The 21,245-nt window shown below is 39.1% G+C and overlaps 1 protein-coding gene across 1 annotated transcript; it reads left to right on the top strand.

Annotated features, from left to right (window-relative positions):
• Positions 1-20,325: 20,325 nt before the first annotated feature.
• Positions 20,326-20,811, top strand: LOC145823039 (uncharacterized). Its single transcript, XM_082921983.1, has one exon. It carries the CDS (start codon positions 20,326-20,328, stop codon positions 20,809-20,811), a length of 486 nt encoding a protein of 161 aa, XP_082778109.1.
• Positions 20,812-21,245: the final 434 nt, after the last annotated feature.

Genomic DNA, 21,245 nt, shown 5'->3' with positions numbered 1-21,245 from the left:
ACCTCGTTAGTGATAAATCTTGCCCTAAAGAATTTTTGTAGCTGATGGAAACTCTTAATCGACGCCGGCTCCAACTTATAATACCATCTGACAGCCAACGTTCCCAAACTGCTGGGAAATATTCTACACATGAGAGCTTCGTCGTCTGTATGCAACGTTATGGCTTGCTTATAGTGACAGATATGATCCGTAGGATCCGATTTCTCGTCGTAGAAGGTGAATGACGGGGCTTTGAACTTCTTGGGTAGTACTGCCTTTGCGATCCGTCGCACAAAGGAATCGTGCTGGTCCTCTTCGTCTGAACCATTTCGTCTTCGCTTATGCCTTATACGTGGACTCTCTTCAGAGGAACTGGTAGTTTCGGGTCGTCCCTTATTTTTGGGCTCCGGGGATAATGAGTCAGAGTCGTTGTCAGTATCTTGTTGTCGGGCTCGAGGTCGTCGACCACCTGTCCTCAGAGGTCGTTCCAAACCTTGGCGTACAGCTTGTTTGGACTTCGTCGTTTCCAAGGCCAAATCTTGACGAAGACGTTCGTTCTCAGCGATCATGTTCTCTAACCTCTGTTCGTTTTGCTTTGCTTGTTCCATGATCGCTTGCACTGTCTCATGCACTGAAGTCGAGGGTGAGTCGAAGTTCAAGACACGTCTTGCGGCGATAGTCTCTGGTCCCAGCATGTTTGTTGGGGTGAGATCATCTCGCGGTGTAGTTTCGTCAGCGATTATCAAAGGATCTTCCATTGCGCCCACCATGGATGTAGTTGAGTATTCCCACAGACGGCACCAATTGTGGGGAAGTGGGTTGGAAATACTCCTTCGATCCATTGGGACACTTGAGGTCCTCAACTGATGACCTGAATGACCTGAAAAGAAACAAACACTCCGGTCGGGGTGCCGGAATTAGCACTCCGACGGTTAAGTCAGTATATACTCTCTTAGTTACTTGTATTTTAAGTTAAGCACAATGATTCTCACATACCTCTTTCTGACTGATATTCTTTTATTTATATCTTTTCTTTCTTGGGCCTCGGGGCTGGGCTCACTTTCAATTCGCCGTATAACTAATTACTCGGCTCCTTTTGTTGCAAACCGCTTTTCACTCGGCCCTTTACTCAACCGGCTAGTTGGCCGAATAGGGCAGGATTTAAATGTGCAAAACAGGGCCGAATGCGATATATATATTTCGACTCTACAGGTCTAATTATTCAGCCTCTTTACGACTCCCAATATTCGGCCCCCACAGTATGTATGGCATTGGATTTACGAATTATTTTATTTTGATGGTAATGACATAATTAATAAAATTGTTTAGTGAGAATGACTAATTATTATTCTGAAGGATTTTTTTCAAATTATTTTTACTCTACTATTTTCAGACTACTGGATCACCGTTGGAAAAGTCACTAGAAGTAGTTGGTGACAATAATTGGTAGTAGTAGTGGTAGTGATATGAACATATAGGTACGGTGGACAAATAAAAAATGACATGTGAAAAAATAGAGATTATTTTATTTTTACTCCTATACTTTTACACGATTTTCAATGCCCTCCCAGACAACTCTTATTTTCACGCGTACTGTCACGACCCAAACCTGCCCCCTATAGGTTTAGCATCGTAACCGGCCAGTAATCCTTGGATTACCAAAGGCCTCTTGGCATAATGACATGTAGCAGGGGCTGCGGAAGTAATTAATCAAGACATATATAGTCCATAAAGTTGTGCAAACATACGTGGAGCAGATAACTTAAATCTTTTTATAACAGAAACACAAACTTTACACGTCACTTCCAGATACACATTACTAGACGTCTTGTCCAAACACAACATAGTATAAACATAGCCTAACATGATTACAAAAATAGCCATGAAACTAGACTTCAATCGGAACCTCCTCGGGAGGCATAATAGTTGGCTGACAAAACTGAAGTGTAGGCCATCAACTCTGGGCCTGGTCTCATGCTTGCTTACCTACATACATAATATAAACAGTGAGCTAAAGCCCAGTGAATAATAACAGAGTAAAGACTTTAATGAATGATGCCCATAACATATCTCAAATCTCATAGCAAATCAGAATCATAATCAGGTAGCAGAAACAGAGTCATAGTCTTATTCATATTCAAATCATAGGTGGTACATCCATTAGCATGAACATGACTCTTTGATCAAGCATGTCAAGTTCCATAAAGGAACCTCCGGTACCGGGTAACATATCTTATACATGAGCCACGGTATTATTTTCCCCGGGCGAGGGCCTAGGCCACGGTATTATCTCCCGGGCTAGGGCCTCATGACCATAAGCCACATTATTATGTCCCCTGGGCGAGGGCCTCTGCTAAGGATACCACAATTACATTTCAAAGAAAATTGGACGATCATTTATTCATACAAAACATAGCATTTCAGAAAATTGATCATTCCATATCATCAGAAAATAATTAAAGTTAAATATAACTTTATAGAGTTATTACTCACAGTTGGCTTCGGGTGCAAACAAATAGAGCAAATTAATCAAATGGTTCGAGGCACACGACCTACACGAACATACATACAAACACACACTTGAAACGTACTATCAAATTATACATAACTTGCTTTATTTACTCTCGGCATGCTTTTAGTCTTTGTCCTCATCACAGAGTCTTAAACATGGCCTAGGAATGCCTAGGATGGGAAGAGGATGCAAAAATGCACTTGGAAATATTTCTCAAATTTTGCTGAAAATAGGGTCCACGCTAGAACGTGGCTTTCCCCGCTCGAGCGGATGTGCAAGATGTGAAGGCTCGCTCGAGTGTGGCTTTCCCCGCTCGAGCGGATTGCAAAACTCAGCAAAAGTACTGGGTGCATGATTTTCACGCTCGACGAATGCTCAACCCCCGCTCGAGCGTGAGACTCAGACCTTCGCTCGAGCGTAAATTCCCTCGCTCGAGCAAACTGCAAAACATATGAGCTTCTGGGCATATGCATTTCACGCTCGAGAGTGACTCTTGTCGCTAGAGCGCGAATTCCCCCACTCGAGTGTGGATCAAATTTCTGGAATTTCCATATTTGATCCACAAGTTCAAATCCAACCTTCAAGCCTTCAAACTCCATTTTTCTGGGCCAAAATTTTGGAAAACTCATAAAGACTCATAAAATAACATGTTTCAAGGATCAATTCAAGAAGTCATGGCCCAAAAGTTTTCCAATTGAACAAAATTTACCAGGAACTCAAGGATGTTTTATGAACATGACATGCATGGACTTCCTTGGCGCCCAACACTTCAAAACATGATCAAACATGATGAATTGATGGAAAACATGGTAAAATCTCAAAATGTAAATGAGATGAGCACATGCATGGAAGTTTTCTTGACAATTAAACTCAAAACATGGGAATTTATGCATGCATGCATGGAACCATTTGACTTCCTTCAATCCTAGCCCAAACCTTACATGAATTCATTTAATTTGTTGAAATCTTGCAAAATCTAGTTCAATTACACAACCAAGAGCTTGATGTCTTACCTAGTGACGTGAATTCTCAAGGGTTGAAGTTAAAGTTCTCTAATTCTTGATAATTCACCAACAATTCTAGCAATTCCAAGGTTGAATTCAATTCTTTTCTTCCTACCCTCCTCTCTCTCTCATGTTTTCTCTCTTCTTGAAGACTCAAGTGTGATCAAATGAGATAAAAGAGGTGAGTGGGGCTCAATAAAGGCCTAATATAGACTTAGATATAGCATAGCTAAGTATGGTTAAATCAATAGCACTAATTTAATCTAATTTAATTGTCCCAAATCGAATTTCAATTAAATTTACCATAAAATTCTATAAATCCCACATAACTTATATATCAAATCAATTTCAGAGTCAGATGCTGATAAGGCCTTCAATTCACAAACTGAAACTAAAACATGAACAGATCTTTCTACAGCAAACAGATATAAACACAATAACGCAAAGCACACATGCAAATTAATTCAGAATTCCTCTTTAATTACTGATTAGGCATAATTAAGTATGGATTTACGTTAATCAGGATTGAGGTTGTTACACGTAACCCCATACTATTTAAATTACTATCAATTTTGCCCCTGTCGTCAAATTTGAAACGGAAAACGTTAAAAAAATTACATTTTAGCCCCAAATTTCAAAGTAAAGATGCAAACCCACCATTTCTTACCAGCAAACCACCACCACCAACCACTACTTCAAGCCCTTCTATCTCCTTCGTCATAACTCCATTTCATATCACATCTTACATGTCTCGTTCTTCCTCTTTTTGCATGCTATTGGAACTCTGAAAGTTGATAAAAAAAAATAAGACTTTTCTTCTCATTTTTGACTTTTCTTCAAGCCATCTTTCGGACTTCATATATTTCTCGATTTTTGACGGTTCTGCTTCATTTTTTCGCCATTCTCCTCACCTCACTTCCTACTTCTCCCTACATTACTTCGCTTTCTCATTTCTTCATGTAATGGGCAGTTTTGGTATGTCGAAAGTTGTCCAAAAACTAATTTCAAAAATTTCAAAACATTCATCTTTTGTTTCTTTCTTCTTCATCTTCCTTATTCTTCTTCTTTTTCACTTATAACATGATGTGAAACATGGTTCTAGGTGGTAACGAAGCTGGTGGTGGTGGGATTGATCTGGCGATGGCGACGACGCTCGCGATGATGGTGGTCATGGAGTTTGAAGGTAGTAGTAATGAAATTTACTTGTAAAAGATGTAGGTTTGGTGTTGAGAGGTGGTGATGATGGTGATGCTTATGGTGGTAGTGAAGTTGGTGGTTCGGGTAGTGATGAGAAGATAATACAAAACTAAAATAGGCATTGGCTTTCCATTCTAATTTTCAACATACCAAACATGCTCCAAATCTTATACAACCAGTTAGGGGTGCTCGCGGATCGATTTTGTGCAGTTTGCGGTTCAGTTTTGACCCGCCCGCATCTGTGCGGTTTGGGAAAAAGTCAACCCACAACCGCCCGTAGTGCGGTTTGCAGTTTGTGCGGATAAAGTTTGCAGATGTGCGGGGGGGTTTGCAGTTTACACTTTTTTCTTTAAAAATTAATTTTTGAGTTTTTTTTTTCCCATCGAATTTAGGCATCAGATTCATTTTATATATTTGTGATCATTTGACAACAATTTTCTGATGAGTTTACAAATAAAAATTGAATATCAATGCATTAAATGAAAGTACCCAAAGCAAAGAGACCGTACACTAGCATTTTTGCCATAAAAAAAATGTATATCAATGCATTAAAAAATATGTATCAATGAATTAAAGGTTATACTCAATTAGAATTGCCAATTCAGTAATCAATAATCAAACTAGAAGCTCTATCGACCACCAGAAGGAAAATTTTATTAGGAAAAGTGAATGAGTTACCAATGAAAATCATATAAGAAACCAAGTTTAGGACTTGATAATTCTACGGCATTAAGAAAGTTGAGAAATACTTAAAAATAAGGATCCTAGTGTCATAGAAAACATAATGGTGCTCCTGTTAAAGTTACAAAGTTAGTATATAAAATAATAATAATAATAATAATAATAATAATAATAATAATAATAATAATAATTAAAGTGCGGGCGATTTTTGCGGGTTGCGGGTTTAACCCCTGACCCACCCGCAACTCGCAAATTTGTCATATTTCAAACCACACCTGCCCGCATTATGTTTGCGAAACCGCCCATTTATATGCGGGTTAGACGGTTTGAGCGGTTCGGATAAACCGTTGCCCACTCCTACAACCAGTGATTGAGTCCGAATGTGTTCCACCTCATGAAACTGGACCAAGAGACCTCCAAAAATTATCTATTATTAGAACTTATCTACTATTGTCAATAAATATATGAACAAGCCAACCACCATTTAAAATTAGAAAAAAAAAATTACAATAAAAGAAAAAACATATATAACTATATATAGATGAGAGAGAAAATAGTTTTCTCAAAGCTTGAATACAAATACATGACTTTCAATTACAACATCACTTTTAAATCAATAATACCAATTTCATACAGTACAATCACAACAAAATCTAGGTCCTCATTTGCGACAAATCTTTGTGATGACAAGTCTTCGATGGGTTGTACGTTGAAAGTCACGTTTGGTGTGTTTTGTTCGGGGTGGTAATGCTGGTGAAGTTGGTGGTTCGAGTGCTGATGTTAGAGAAGTTGATGAAGTTGGTGGTTCGGGTGGTTGGTTACCCCCTAGAACCATGCTCTACATCATGTTATAAGTGAAGAAGAAAAAGAAGAACGAGGAAGATGAAAGAGAAAAAAATAAAAGATGAATGTTTCGAAATTTTTGAAATTAGTTTTCAGACAACTTTCGGCATACCAAAACCGTCCATTACACGAAGAAGTGAGAAAGCGAGGGAGTGTAAGGCGAAGTAAGAAGTGAAGTGAAGAGAATGGCGAAAGAATGAAGTAGAATTGTCAAGAATCGAGAAAGATATGAAGTCTGAAAGATGGCTCGAAGAAAAGTAAAAAACAAGAAGAAAAGTCTTATTTTTTTTATCAACTTTCGGAGCTCCGATAGCATGCAAAAAGAGGAAGAACAAGACGTGTGAGATATGATACGAAAATTAGACCATGAGTTGAATCCAACGACGTAAAAATGAGATGAAACGGAGTTATGACGAAAGTGATAGAAGGACTTAAAGTGGTGGTTGCTGGTGGTGGCTTGTTGGTATGAAATGGTGGATTGGCATCTTTGTTTTGAAATTTGGGGCTAAAATGTAATTTTTTTAACATTTTCCATTTCAAATCTTACGACAGGGGCAAAATTGATAGTAATTTAAATAGTATGGGGGTACGCGTGAAAATAAGAGTAGTCTGGGGGGTCATTGAAAATCGTGACAAAGTATGGGGATAAAAATGAAATAATCTCGCAAAAAATAAGTGATGCAAATAGATAAATATACAAATAAATAGAGATGATATAACATTTTAAATTGTTATTGATCATTTGTTCCCAAAAAATAGACCTTGCGATTATTAAACAAAAACGTTTAAAATGAAACTAATAACCGACTGTGCTCTTTTCTTTTAAATAAAAAAAATGAATAAAAAAATGACAACAGTACAAAATTTTTTGAATTCAAGACAATTTTATGCCAAAAAATTCCCTCTAATTGACAAAGTGAAAAACTCTTTTATTTTTATTTTTATTTTTATTATATATAGGGTAAACTTCACTTTACTCTTCTGTGATTTGAGTTATGTGCGTTTTACTTCTTAACGTTTGACAATAACCACATAATCTCTTTTGTGATTTGTGGATTAAAGTGCACCATTAGACCCGATACCGATTTAATGAAAAAGACTAAAATATTTCTATATTTTCATTATTTGTTTAAAAAATAAAGTGCATTTAGCCACAGTACTTTATTCCATCCTTTGAAATTTAAAAATAAGTATATAATCCATTAGTCTATCGCGACACTTGTTCTTAAATTAGACAAAATATTTAACAATATAATTCAAATCACAAATCACATGGTGATTATATAATCATTTTCAAATATTAAGAGATGCACTGCATATGGACCGAACCATAGTAGTGTGAAATTTGCCCTTTTATATATGTCGAAAAATCACATTGTTTGATGACACTCTCTCTCTCTCTCTCTCTCTCCTTTTTATTCTGCATTTTGGGTCTCTTCACTCTATTCCCTTTTTTTTATATATACAGATGAAACCAAGAAACACAAGGGAAAAAAAGAAATAAGAGTACAACAAGTGGCTAAGTCCTCACAAAACTAACTCCAATGATGTCCTCTAGAACCAAAGCTCTAACAGCTTCGAGAGGGTCTTCAAGCATCACAACATGTTCAGTTTGTGCCACTTCTAAGTTGGCCAGCATATCAACAACTCTATTGCCCTCCATAAATGTATGTCCAAGGATGCAAGTGCATATTTTCATCAGGAACTTTGTATTCTCAATGAAGGCTCTGAAGGGAGAGTTATGGCACGGTTCGTTCTGGATTAGATCAATGGCTTGGGGCCACATCAGTCTCTATTATCACATTCATGGTGCCTTTTTGGAATAGAATTGTCAATCCTCTATAGATGGCCCATAGTTCTGCTTCCACACCAAAACAGTTGCCTAGATTGCCGTAGTAACCCTATATCCATGTCCCAATTTCATCTCACAGGAGCCATCCATACCCTGCTTGCCTAGGGTCACCCTTAGAACAACCATCAGTGTTGAGCTTAAGTGTACCTGTAACAAGAAAACACCAATTAATAGTTTTAGGGACTTTTGAATTGGGGTAGAGGGGAAAAAAGAAAACCTCTTCAATCTCATAAGCATAGATCCATATACTCTTGAGACGAGCTTGAATGACATGGTTAACATTTTCAAAAACCATGAGATCACGAGCTTTCCAGATCTGCCATAAAGTGATAGTGAAGAAAAGATACCAATTAGTTTCAAGAAACATATTTTTATTTTTCAAATTGGAAACCACCCATTCAGCTAGAGGTTGTCTGCAACCCTCCTCTCACCATTTGAAATCTTTAATTTCAGTCCATATATCTGTAGTATGAGGGCACTCTCGAATGAGGTGGCTCAAATCTTCACTGTAAAGGCCACATCTGGGGCATAAATCAGTTGATGCCATATTCCTCCTAAGCCTCATTTGGTTGGTTAGCAATATGTCATGAAGGATAAGCCATAGGAAGCATTAGAGAAGCTCTAGGTTTGTGCAAATCCAGAGAGGACTCTACAGGAACAATCATAGACTTACAAGGTATGTAATGCTCTCATGAACAGAGTGAGGAAATCTCATGGGAGGGATTGGAAATGGTCTCCTCACTTTGTTCATAAGAGCGTTACATACCTTATGAGTCTGTGATTATTCCTATAGAGTCCTCTCTAAATCTGCACAAACCTAGAGCTTCTATAATCTTCTAGTTTTTTATTATTATTATTATTTCTATGCAATTACTCGCATATGTATGTGAATTATTATTACATACACACACACATATATAAAGGAAGTATGAAACAGAAGTGTACAATGCTATACCTAATGGAAGCCATTAAAAAGCAAGCAAGCATGCAAAGGGAATAAGTAGCCAAACAACAATAGGTACCTTCTTTTTCGATTCAACTTCCTGTTTAGTTTTTGAGAACTTTGAATTTTGAATTATGAGTTATTTTTTTTAATTGCTTAATTGTCTATTAAGTTTTACTTAAAGGTGTTGTGTGTGTCAATTTCCGACCACACTGCCAAACTAGTACTTAGCTGGAGAGCACCGGCAGAATAGATTAAACCCGAACGACCTATCAACAAAAAAGAAGAGATTCTGGCGGTGGTTCGTCCACCTGGGGGCACTCCGACGATCAAGTCAGTTATCTCTCAAAGATAGCAAAAGTGCTTAACTCACTATTCAGAGCATAAAAAGCATAAAAGACACACCTTAGACCCATGAGGGTGCCTCTCTTTTATAGCCAACATAATCCTAGTCCCAATAGAAGCCTAGCTCCAATGGACTTAAGATTACTGCTAATCTTGGACTCCCAGTAAGATTAGGATAAACTCTCTAAGAGTCTTATCTTTACCCAAACTGAAGTCTTCTCCCATTCTAGGACTCTTGGCCCTTATCCGCTTATTCCGGATTCCGGTATTCTCGCAGATAACCTCGAACTAGCCGAGATCATCTTAGCATCATGACCAAGACACGTGGCACCACGGCTAACACTTCGGTGTCACCTCGGCCATGTGTTGTCATCCAAAAATTATGTCCCCACAACTGTCCCCTAGGTTCTATTACCTCAGCATCCTGAGGTGATGGAACCTACATCATTTCTTCCATTTAGCACGTCGGCTAAGCTTGCTTCATCATCTATTGCCGAAGTCAGAACTCGTCGGCTCAACATGTCTAAGACCTATAGTCTGCTTTCATAAATGCTTTAGAACCAACGACCAAGTTCGTTCAAGTTTCTCAACTGAAATCGTCCTCCTAGCCAAGGTATTTACTTCATTGAATCAAGAAGTCCAAGAGTTCCAGCATGCGTATGAGCTGGTACGCACAGTATTTCAACCGTTTTCATGATGTGTCTTTCCCTTACTAGACCGAATCTGATACGCGCCATCAAGTCGCATCATTTTTGCGCGCGCCGTTCTGTCAAGCACATCGTCCAAGGCACCATAATTGCCATTTTTCATGTTTTTTATCAAAATCAAAAAAAATTTGCTGCTTTCGTTGCACTTCTTTGCTTATTACCACCGTCTGACACCGGCGTACTTCACTCTGGCCTTTTTGTAATCTAAACAATCATTCTTCAATGTTAGGCCGAAGTGTCTTCTTTCCTTTTCTGAATGCATTCTTTAATTTCTTCTTTCAACATGGTTGTATTTGTCTTCTTTTTACTCTTGTACGATTCTATACTAAAAATAATTTGCATATCTTTAATAGACACTTCAATCTTTGTGCAACCTTCTCGGGGTGACACACCTCGGTTATACAAACTGATGATTTACCTCGGTAAGTACCCAAGTACCTTTCTTAGCATAACCTTGGTTTCAGCTTGTAAATTTTTCAAAAAAATTCAACAAGTGTTTTAACCTTAGTCTCGGTTTAACTTCAACTTGTAAACCTTTCTCAAGTTTCAACAAGTGTTAAATATCATCTCGGTTTAACTTCAACTTGTAAACTTTTTAAGTTTCAACAAGTGTTAAACATGATCTCGGTTTAACTTCAACTTGTAAACTTTTCTCAAGTTTAAACAAGTGTTAAACATGATCTCAGTTTAACTTCAACTTGTAAACTTTTCTCAAGTTTCAACAAGTGTTAAACACCATTTCGGTTTAATTTCAACTTGTAAACTTTTTAAGTTTCAACAAATGTTAAACATCATCTCGGTTTAACTTCAACTTGTAAACTTTTCTCAATTTTCAACAAGTGTTAAACATCATCTCGGTGTTAAACATCATCTCGGTTTAACTTCAACTTGTAAACTTTTTAAGTTTCAACAAGTGTTAAACATCATCTCGGTTTAACTTCAACTTGTAAACTTTTCTTAAGTTTCAACAAATGTTATACATTATCTCGGTTTAACTTTAACTTGTAAACTGTTCTCAAGTTTCAACAAGTGTTAAACATCATCTCGATTTAACTTCTACTTGTAAACTTTTCTCAAGTTTCAACAAGTGTTAAATATCATCTCGGTTTAACTTTGACTTGTAAACTTTTCTCAAGTTTCAACAAGTGTTAAATATCATCTCGGTTTAACTTTGACTTGTAAACTTTTCTCAAGTTTCAACAAGTGTTAAACATCATCTCGACTTGTGAAATTCCAACTCCCAAGCATCATTCTTCAGTTCTTTGCCCCCTAATGTGAACTTAAGTTCCACTTGGGTTCTCATTAGGCACGTGGCTTTGACCTTGATATTGCTCTATGGGCAGGGGATCTGCCCCCTGCATGGCTTCTACATACTCCTTTGTGGAAAAAATTCTTTAACTTAGGCCAAGCTCTTCTCTTCTCGGACTTAATCATCTAAGCCGAGATCTTGTCTTCTGGGATCTGGGATTCCAGATCTGGAATCTGGGATCTGCTCACTTGGGCTAAGCTCTTGTCTTCTCATGTCCAGTATTATCTCGGCTTTGCTTCGGCGAACCATTTCTCTTCTCTTGTTTAGACGCCTTTATCCCCGGCGTGTCTTTCTCGGCTCTGGCATACTTTTCTATTTTGGCCATCAGCTCCTCCATGCTTTTCGGCAATGTCTTTGCCAGTAATTTTCGAAGCAAACAGTCATCCTTCAAGCCGTTTTTAAATGGCATGACTGCCACCTCTTGGTTGCATCCTGGTATTCGGTTGAATACCTCAAAATACCTTTTGGCATAGGCCCTACGGCTTTCATCCTCGCCAATCTTCAAGGCCATTAGGGCGTCTACCCTCAATGGCTGTAGTTTGTTTGTCACAAACCTGGCCACAAACATCTCGGCCAGGCCTTCCCAGGTTTTCACAGTTCTTTTCGGTAACTTGTGAAACCAGTCCGATGCAATTTTCCCGAATGATGAGGGGAACAATTTGCAGAGCAACGGCTCGTTCCCAGTGTATAACGCCATCACGTTCAGGTATAATCCGACGTGAAAGTTGGGGTCCGACTTCCCATCGTATATCTGGAACCTCGGCATACTGAATCTCTTCGAGACCTCAACTTTGTCTAATTCTTTCGAGAACGGCGTTCTCAATTTGACCGGGGAGGTTACCTCGGCATCTTGTTGCTTCCTCTGTAGGTGATCTCCCAGATCCTCTTTGGTTCGTCCAAGGGCTCGGCTATCTCCGGATTTCAGCCTGTTTGGGGCACTACTTCTAGTGTCATCGTGAGTCCTTTTGGACCTCCCTCCAATGGTCGTGTTGAAACAGAGTTCCTTCCCCTGAACATCCCGATGTTCTTCGATGAAGGTTTCTTTTGTTCGATGTGCCTTCTGGGATTCTCCATTCCCGACTTCCCGCGAAGACCGGTGAGAATGTCCCTTGGTCCCACCATGCTAAAGGACTACAGGAACCGTTTTCTGCCCCCCTTTTTGGGCACCTTTCTTGGCCGCTGGAATCGGCGTATCTTGTAGCGGGAACGATGGCTGCATGACGTTGTTCTGCATCATGAAATTGACGACCGTTTGCAAGTCCGCCAATTTGTCCGCCATTCCTTTTATCTCGCCGTCCCTCCGCAGGCATCTATCTTTCCATACCTGGAGGTCGTCCTCATTATAATACCCGCTCCGGAACGATTTCTTCGGTACGCCGCCCTCCTAGCCGACGTCCTTTCCTTCATGATTCTTATCACGAGTCTCTTTGTTGCAGTTGTCTTCTTCGACATCAAGGTCAATATGTTTCCCACTCTCGGTAGGGGTGTCGTCCCCATCCTTCTATTTCTGTCCGTCGTTGGCCATCTATTCTCCTTTCTTTCCCACAGACGGTGCCAGATTGTGTGAGTGATTTTCCAACCACACTGCCAACTCAGTATTCAGCTGGAGAGCACCGGCAGAATAGATGGCACATGTCTGACCTGCAACAGAAAAAGAAGATTCCGGCGATGGTTCGTCCACTTGGGGGTACTCCGACGACCAAGTTAGTTATCTCTCAAAGGTAGCAAAAGTGCTTAACTCACTATTCAGAGAATAAAAAGCATAAAAGACATACCTTAGACCCATGAGGGTACCTCTATTTTATAGCCAACATAATCCTAGTCCCAATAGAAGCCTAGCTCCAATGGACTTAGGATTACTGCTAATCTTGGACTCCCAGTAAGATTAGGATAAACTCTCTAAGAGTCTTATCTTTACCTAAACTGAAGTCTTCTCCTATTCTAGGACTCTTGTCCCTTATCCGCTTATCCCGGATTTCGGTATTCTCGCAAATAACCTCGACCTAGCCGAGATCATCTCAGCATCATAATCAGGACACATGACACCTTGGCTGACACTTTGGTGTCACCTCGGCCACGTGTTGTCATTCAAAAATTATATCCCCACAGGTGTATATCTTGGTATACTATATTGGGTTCGCACTACTCTTCGGTTAAACCTTGATTCATTTTTTATTGAAATTAGATTGATGAATTGGGAATTTAAGAGTTTTGTGTATGGTCTGATTTGGTGTTTTGTTTTACATGATATGTGACACCCAAATGTTTTAAATTTAACATTACAATAAATAGAACTCAGAAATAAATAAATAAATAATAATAAATAAATGCATAATTTAGGAAATTGGGAATTTTATTGTTAAGGAAATACGTTATGAAACACCACACATTAAATATTTTAGTAAGTGGTAAGGGAGGTTTTATAGTTGGGTAGTGAGGTTTTTAGACATGAACCTAACTTATAGTCATATATAATTTTAGGAGTCATCATGAATTACCAAAGAAAGTAATAACTTTTAAATTAGTAAAATAGTCAAAATAAGTCCTAAGTCCTAAGAGAGCAAAATAGTCAATGGTCAAAGTAAAGAGATAAAATCAAATAAGTTAATAAATAAATAGATAAGGGTGGACCGGAGTGAATCAGGATGATCAGCAAGATTTACACGTGTCAAATATACGGAACTTTCCATAACTTGTTATCCACGGATTACTTTCCTATAAATAGGGAAGATTGGCATGTTTAAGGCAACGGAAAAAAAGAAATAGAAAGTAGAAAAGAGGACGGCACGGGTGAGGATCTTGAGTGGTGGAAAGAAAGAATAAAGAAATTAATTTAAGGTGAGTTATATTATACCTTGAGTTATCAAAATGTATTTTACTTATGTTTTGACTTACCAAAATCTATTTTACACAAGTTATGTTTTATTAGTATATGTTTTATAAAGGTTTCAGTTACGTGGATTATTTTCTGAACCCTATTTGCCTAAAAAGAAACCCATAGATATATTTGTTTATATTTTAAAGAATATTTGATTATGACCTTATAAGCAATTATGTTGTGTAAGTACCACCACGGGAGTCCCACACCTTGGGGGACTTAAATAACCATTGGTCCATGTTTGACCACTTTGTGGTCCCTGTTTGTCATGGATCCATTGACCCCTGTAGTGATTGTCACTTAGTGACCCCTGTTCTGTTCTATTATGTACCATGGTTATAATTAATTATTTCAGTTTCTGACACTTTATTAATTTGTGTATTCAACTCAAATTATGTTAATGTTATAGCTTAAATAAATATCCATGGCTATTTTGTGCCCCTACACTCACAGTATAATATTTCTCACTCTGCTATGTGCTTATAGCTGTTACCCCTTTCAGGTGACGAGATTTAGCGGGATCAAGATGGAAAATGAATCGCTGTGTTGTTTTGTTTTTTTTAAGATTTCTATCTTTTTATTATTAGACTCTTGTAATACAATGAAGTTCAAATGACTATGTTTTATTTCCTTTTAAATAAACAGTTGGTACCCAATTATTTTATTTTATTTATCTGCTTGCGTTGCGACTACAGAATTATCCGAATTATTTTATTTTTATCTTGTTACGACACCACGCCTTTGGGTACCGGGTTTGGGTCATGACAAAAGTAGTATCAGAGCAATGATTTTTTTTATAAAATAATAATAATAATAATAAATAAGTAAAAGGGCAAATTATATATACCCCCCTCGAGGTTTAACAAAATTACAGATACCCCCTTTAGATTTGAGAAATTACAGATACCCCCCCTGAAAGTACTATTTGCATAACAAATTAGGAGGCAAATTGTTATGAAAATATAAACCTCATGGGACAATTTGTTATGAAAATATAAATCTCAGGGAGGTATCTATAATTTCTGAAACCTCAGGGGGTATCTATAATTTAGCTAAACCTCAAGGGAGATATATGTAATTTGCCCTAAATAAAAAAATATATATATATAGTATAAGTTTTAAATCTTTTTATAATTTTCATTATTGCAATTCACATTATTTAAATTGAAATTAAATATATATATATATATATATATAACTTGCATTATTTGGTATTATGTGTTATGTCTAATGCAAATAAACCATGTTATATATATGTCTAGTCTAAGTTTTCTTGTGTTGTAGGAAATGGCGAACCTAATGGAGTTATTCTAGTACGAGCCCCCAGAAGCTCATCTCCTCCCGAACCAATTAGAGGGCTGGGGTGACTCAGAAAGTCTTGTCAGGCAAGCCCATCCAACACTTGACCATCTCATGGGAAGACCCGTTTATTTACAGGCTGACCCCGATGAGGATTTCTTATTCTGGAGACTTAGCCGAGGTAGCACTCGTGAAAGGTACATAGGACCGACCCACGTTGTTAGCCTTGCTCCGGACCTAGAACCACCACATTTTCTGGTCGCACCTCTACCCGTAGGCTTTGTAGAATGGTGGGGACCCGCATACCCTAGTAGCCACATTCGCACCACGACACCTCCTCCACAGCACATTGCCTATACCCCCGCTGTGGACTTTACCGACGGTGTATCATACTTAGAGACACCGATATGAATTACTGGACGGGAATTTTGGGGTTATAATCACGGTACTCCTGTTTACATAGTCCAAGTAGTATGGAGCTGCTTCGGAGTAGTGCTCAGTGGGTGGGAGTTTGAGTCCATCACGCAAAGTGAGTTTCTCAGGTTATTTCATGGGCCAGTTTTCCGAAACCAGTTCTCCTGGTGGCCTAACGGTCCATTCTAGACGTCTGACCAGAAGACCCTTTTTGTGAGCTGACCATGAGTAGTCTAATCTTTTTGTATCAGTAGGATTAGACATTAATTTGTGACCGCCAGACAAACACCCTGTGTATGGTAACAATGATGTATATATATATGATATTAATGTAGTAATATTATCGTGATGGTAAAACTAATATGTTATATATGAATGTGGTGATATTAATGTGATAGTAAAACTAATATGTTATATACGAATGTGGTGATAATAGAACTAATATGTTATATATGACGTTGTATCAAAAATTATATCAATATGATGTCACGTTTATATCATTTTACCTTGTAGTAATGGCCAATGAAGGAAATGAAACCGGATCATCAATCAGCGGTACCATCCCAATGGAACAAATCATGGAAAGAGCAGTCACCAACTTTTTGCAGGCCTTGCAAAGTAGCATAACCAATGGGACATTAGAGAGACGAGAAGAATTGACTACGATTAAATAATTTCAGGATCTGAAACCCACCACGTTTATTGGAATTCCAAACCCACTAGTAGCAGAGGCTTGGGTCAAGGACATGGAGAAAATTTTTCGCGCGCTACCTTGCACAGAAAGACAGAAGGTGACTTTTGCCACTTCACCTTCAAAGATGATGCACAAGAATGGTGGCTTCTTACCCTGGAGAAGGAAGATATTGTGACTTGGGCGAGATTTTTAGAGGTATTCTATGAAAAGTATTTCCCAGATTCACTACGGGAACAAAAAGCGTCAGAATTCATACATCTAAGGCAAGGAACCATGACAGTGGCTGAATATGAAAATAAGTTCATATAACTGGCCCGGTTCGTGACATGTCATTCCCACTGAAGCTCAAAAAGCCAGAAAATTTGAAGCAGGATTGAATCCTGAAATTAAGGACAGGCTGGAGGTTTTGAAACTGCCAACTTATGCGGCGGTGGTAGATCGAGCATACATTGCGGAAAAAGGGATTAAAGCCCTGCGTTCCGGGGAACCAAGCCAGCAAAAGTGATTGTGGGAAAGAGATAACAGAAGACCCGGTGCCGCGCCTCCCAAGAAAGTAAATACGGGCACAACCAGTTCAACCGGTCCAAGTAATCAAAGTCCTATAGACCCTAAAGGTGGCACCATTCCATCTTGCTCTACCTGTGGAAGGACTCATTGGGGACAATGCCATCAAGATACGGGAGCATGCTTTAAATGTGGCCAAGTTGGCCATTTGCTGAGAAATTGTCCAAAGCTCGTTCGCCCCTTTGAACCAGTCCGAAAACCCACAGTACCTGGAGGAATGAGAAATAACCAAAAACGCCAAGGAAGAGCTTTTGCCTTAGCACCTGGAAACCCAAGAGTTACAGAGAACATCATGTCAGGTACACTTTCTGTTTGTGGTCACTTAGCCCATGTTCTCTTTGACTCTGGCTCAACTCATTGTTTTGTTACACCACACTTTGCTACTAAGTTGACATCAACACCCGAACCCTTAGAATATGTATTGTCTGTGTCTTTTTCTTCTGGTAATTCCGCCCTTAGTACTAATGTGTACAAATCTTGTACTATATCCTTAAAAGGCGAAACCTTACACGCAGACTTAATACCCCTTTGCATTAGTACCTTTGATGTAATCTTAGGAATGGATTGGTTAGCTGCCAACCGTGCCTCTATAGATTGTAAAGCCAAAAAGGTCTTCCTCAGGTCGCCAAACCAACTCGAGCTTGTCTTCGAAGGAACTGAAGCCTCTCCCCCTCCCTGTATTATATCCTTCATGACAGCCCAACGACTGCTCAGAAAGGGTTGTTGTGGTTGTATCTGTTATGTGATTGATACTCAACAAAAGACCCCCACACTTGATGCAACCCTTGTGGTTCGAGAATTTCCGGATGTTTTTCCTGAAGACGTGTCTAGCACCATATTTGATCGAGAAATCGAGTTCACCATTGAAACCCAACCTGGTACACAACCAATCTCAAAGACCCCTTACCGCATGTCCATGGCAGAATTGAAAGAACTAAAAACTCAACTCCAAGAACTACTAAACAAAGGCTTCATCAGACCGAGTGCCTCACCATGGGGAGCTCCGGTACTGTTCGTAAAGAAAAAGGATGGTACAATGAGGTTATGTATCGACTATCGAGAGCTAAATAAAGTCACCATCAAAAATCGATACCCCCTGCCACGAATTGACGACTTGTTTGATCAATTGCAAGGCGCCCAAGTGTTCTCAAAAATTGACTTGCGTTCTGGTTACCATCAACTAAAAGTCAAAACGGAAAGCGTCGAAAAGCCTACCTTCAGAACCCGTTACGGGCACTACGAGTTCCTTGTCATGCCATTTGGCATCACCAATGCTCCAGCGGCCTTTATGGACCTCATGAATCGAGTGTTCAAACCCTATCTTGACGAGTTCGTCATTGTCTTCATTGACGACATTCTCATATACTCCAAATCGCCAGAAGATCATGAATACCACTTGCGAAAAGTTCTACAGACATTACGTGATCACAAATTTTATGCAAAGTTGAAGAAATGCGAATTCTGGATCACTAGTGTACACTTCCTCGGTCACGTCATTAACAAAGATGGCATTTCAGTTGATCCCCAAAAGGTTGCAGCAATCGTGGATTAGCCACGACCTACTAACGTATCAGAGATTCGAAGCTTCTTGGGCCTAGCCGGCTATTACCGGCGCTTTGTGCAAGATTTCTAGAAGATAACTTCACCCTTGACCTAGCTAACTCAAAAGAACACACCCTTTGAATGGACGGACAAACAGGAACGTTGCTTCCAAGAATTGAAGGACAGACTCGTGACGGCTCCAATACTAGCACTCATCGCGGAAGCAGAAGGGTTTGTAATTCATCGCGATGCCTCATACAATGATTTGGGTTGCGTTCTTATGCAAAACGGGAAGGTCATTGCTTATGCCTCCCGCCAACTAAACACTCACGAAAGGAACTATCCAACTCATGATCTAGAATTGGCTGCGGTGATCTTTGCCCTCAAAATCTGGCGTCATTATCTCTACGGAGTAGCCTGCGAGGTCTACACTAATCACAAAAGTCTCAAATATCTGTTTACACAGAATGAATTGAATATGAGGCAACGACGATGGCTAGAATTTATGAAGGACTACGATATAGAGATCCATCATCATCCCGGCAAAGCTAACGTAGTAGCAGACGCATTAAGTCAAAAAACGACCAAAAGTTTGGCATGTACCCTCATTCCCCGCAAGATCCATGGGTTGCTCGCCAACATAATCGTGGAACCCGAGTTGATTGAAGAAATTAGAGCCCGCCAATGTGAAGATAAACTTTTGAAGAAAAAGTACGAGAAGCAAGGAAACACGCCTGATCCTGACTTTACAATAAGCAATGGGATGCTAAAATTTCGAAATCGAATTTGCGTACCCGACCTTCCAGAACTCAAGAAAAAGATATTGGTAGAAGCTCATAGCTCGAGGGTTGCGATCCATCCTGGCAATACGAAGATGTATCACGATCTGCAGGAACACTTCTAGTGGACAGGAATGAAGAAAGACATAGCAAACCATCTCTCCAAATGCCCGCGTTGTCAACAAGTTAAAGCAGAGCATCAGAGACCTGCAGGTATATTGCAGCCACTCCCTATTCCCGAATGGAAATGGGAGCATATTACTATGGATTTCGTGGTCGGTCTACCGCAATTAGTCTCGAAGAATGATGCAATATGGGTTATCGTAGATCGATTGACAAAGTCAGCGCATTTTCTACCAATCAAAATCATGTACTCCCTCTCTAAGTTCGCTACTCTCTACATTAAGGAAATTATTCGCTTGCATGGCATCCCAGTTTCAATCGTATCCGATAGAGACCCCCGCTTCGTGCCTCACTTCTGGAACAAATTACAAGAAGCTTTGGGAACCACTCTAAGGTTTAGCACAACTTATCACCCGCAAACTGATGGGCACTGAAAGGACGATCCAGACCTTGAAAGATATGTTACGTTTGTGTGTACTAGACCTCAAAGGTAACTGGGATGATCATCTACCTTTAGTGGAGTTCGCGTATAATAATAGCTACCATGCAAGTATTGGAATGGCACCGTACGAGGCACTGTATGGAAGGAGATGTCGATCACCTCTGTGTTGGACGGAAGTCAGAGACAGAAAATTATTGGGCCCCGAGATAGTGCAAATAATGAGCGATAAAATTCAACTCATCCAACAACGAATTCGCATTGCCCAGAGCCGCCAGAAAAGCTATGCAGATACACGGAGACGAGACTTAGAATTTCAAATAGGAGATCATGTGTTCCTTAAGATCTCACCGACAAGAGGGGTTATCCGATTTGGAAAGCGAGGAAAGTTAAGACCACGATACATCGGCCCATTCGAGATACTCGAAAGGATTGGTCTTGTAGCATATCGTCTTGCCCTTCCACCCGAACTATCCAATGTCCATAATGTGTTTCTCGTTTCGATGCTTCATCGATATCTTCGAGATCCAGAGCATGTTGTCGATCATGAGAACCTAGAAGTTCAAGAAGATCTCTCTTACGAAGAGCAACCTGTACAGATTCTCGATCGTCGTGATCAGATCCTTCGAAATAAGACTATACCCCTCGTAAAGGTCTTATGGAGAAACTATCGTGTCGAAGAAGTAACGTGGAAAACTGAAAGCTAAATCCGAGCTAAATACCCACACCTCTTCGAAAACCAAGGTACGTCAAGTTTGAGGACAAACTTCTTTTAAGGAGGGGAGAAATGTGACACCCGAATGTTTTAAATTTAACATTACAATAAATAGAACTCAGAAATAAATAAATAATAATAATAATAATAATAATAATAATAATAATAATAATAAATAAATGCATAAGGGTTTGAGTCGTGACATGATACAAAACTCTAAATAATTTTAATATAGGTATGGAGGATTAAAAGAGATATTTTATTGTTTAATTGTTACCAAACTTTCACAATCAGTAGTTAAGAAGATTATGATAGGCATACAATTGGCAATTTCAAATCACCTCATATTTTATTTTTTTTATTAAGTTATGTTCTTCAAATTTTTATAAATATTCAGACAAATTTGTCCTTAATGAGAGTGCCTTA

The sequence above is a fragment of the Camellia sinensis genome, chromosome 1, assembly GCF_055761805.1.
Source record: "Camellia sinensis isolate YWXY chromosome 1, ASM5576180v1, whole genome shotgun sequence".
Lineage (NCBI taxonomy): Eukaryota > Viridiplantae > Streptophyta > Magnoliopsida > Ericales > Theaceae > Camellia > Camellia sinensis.
This window is presented reverse-complemented; position numbering and strand designations above follow the sequence as displayed.

Coding starts and splice junctions, on each gene's coding strand:
- LOC145823039 (XM_082921983.1), top strand. CDS start 20,326: ATGAGCGATAAAATTCAACTCATCCAACAACGAATTCGCATTGCCCAG.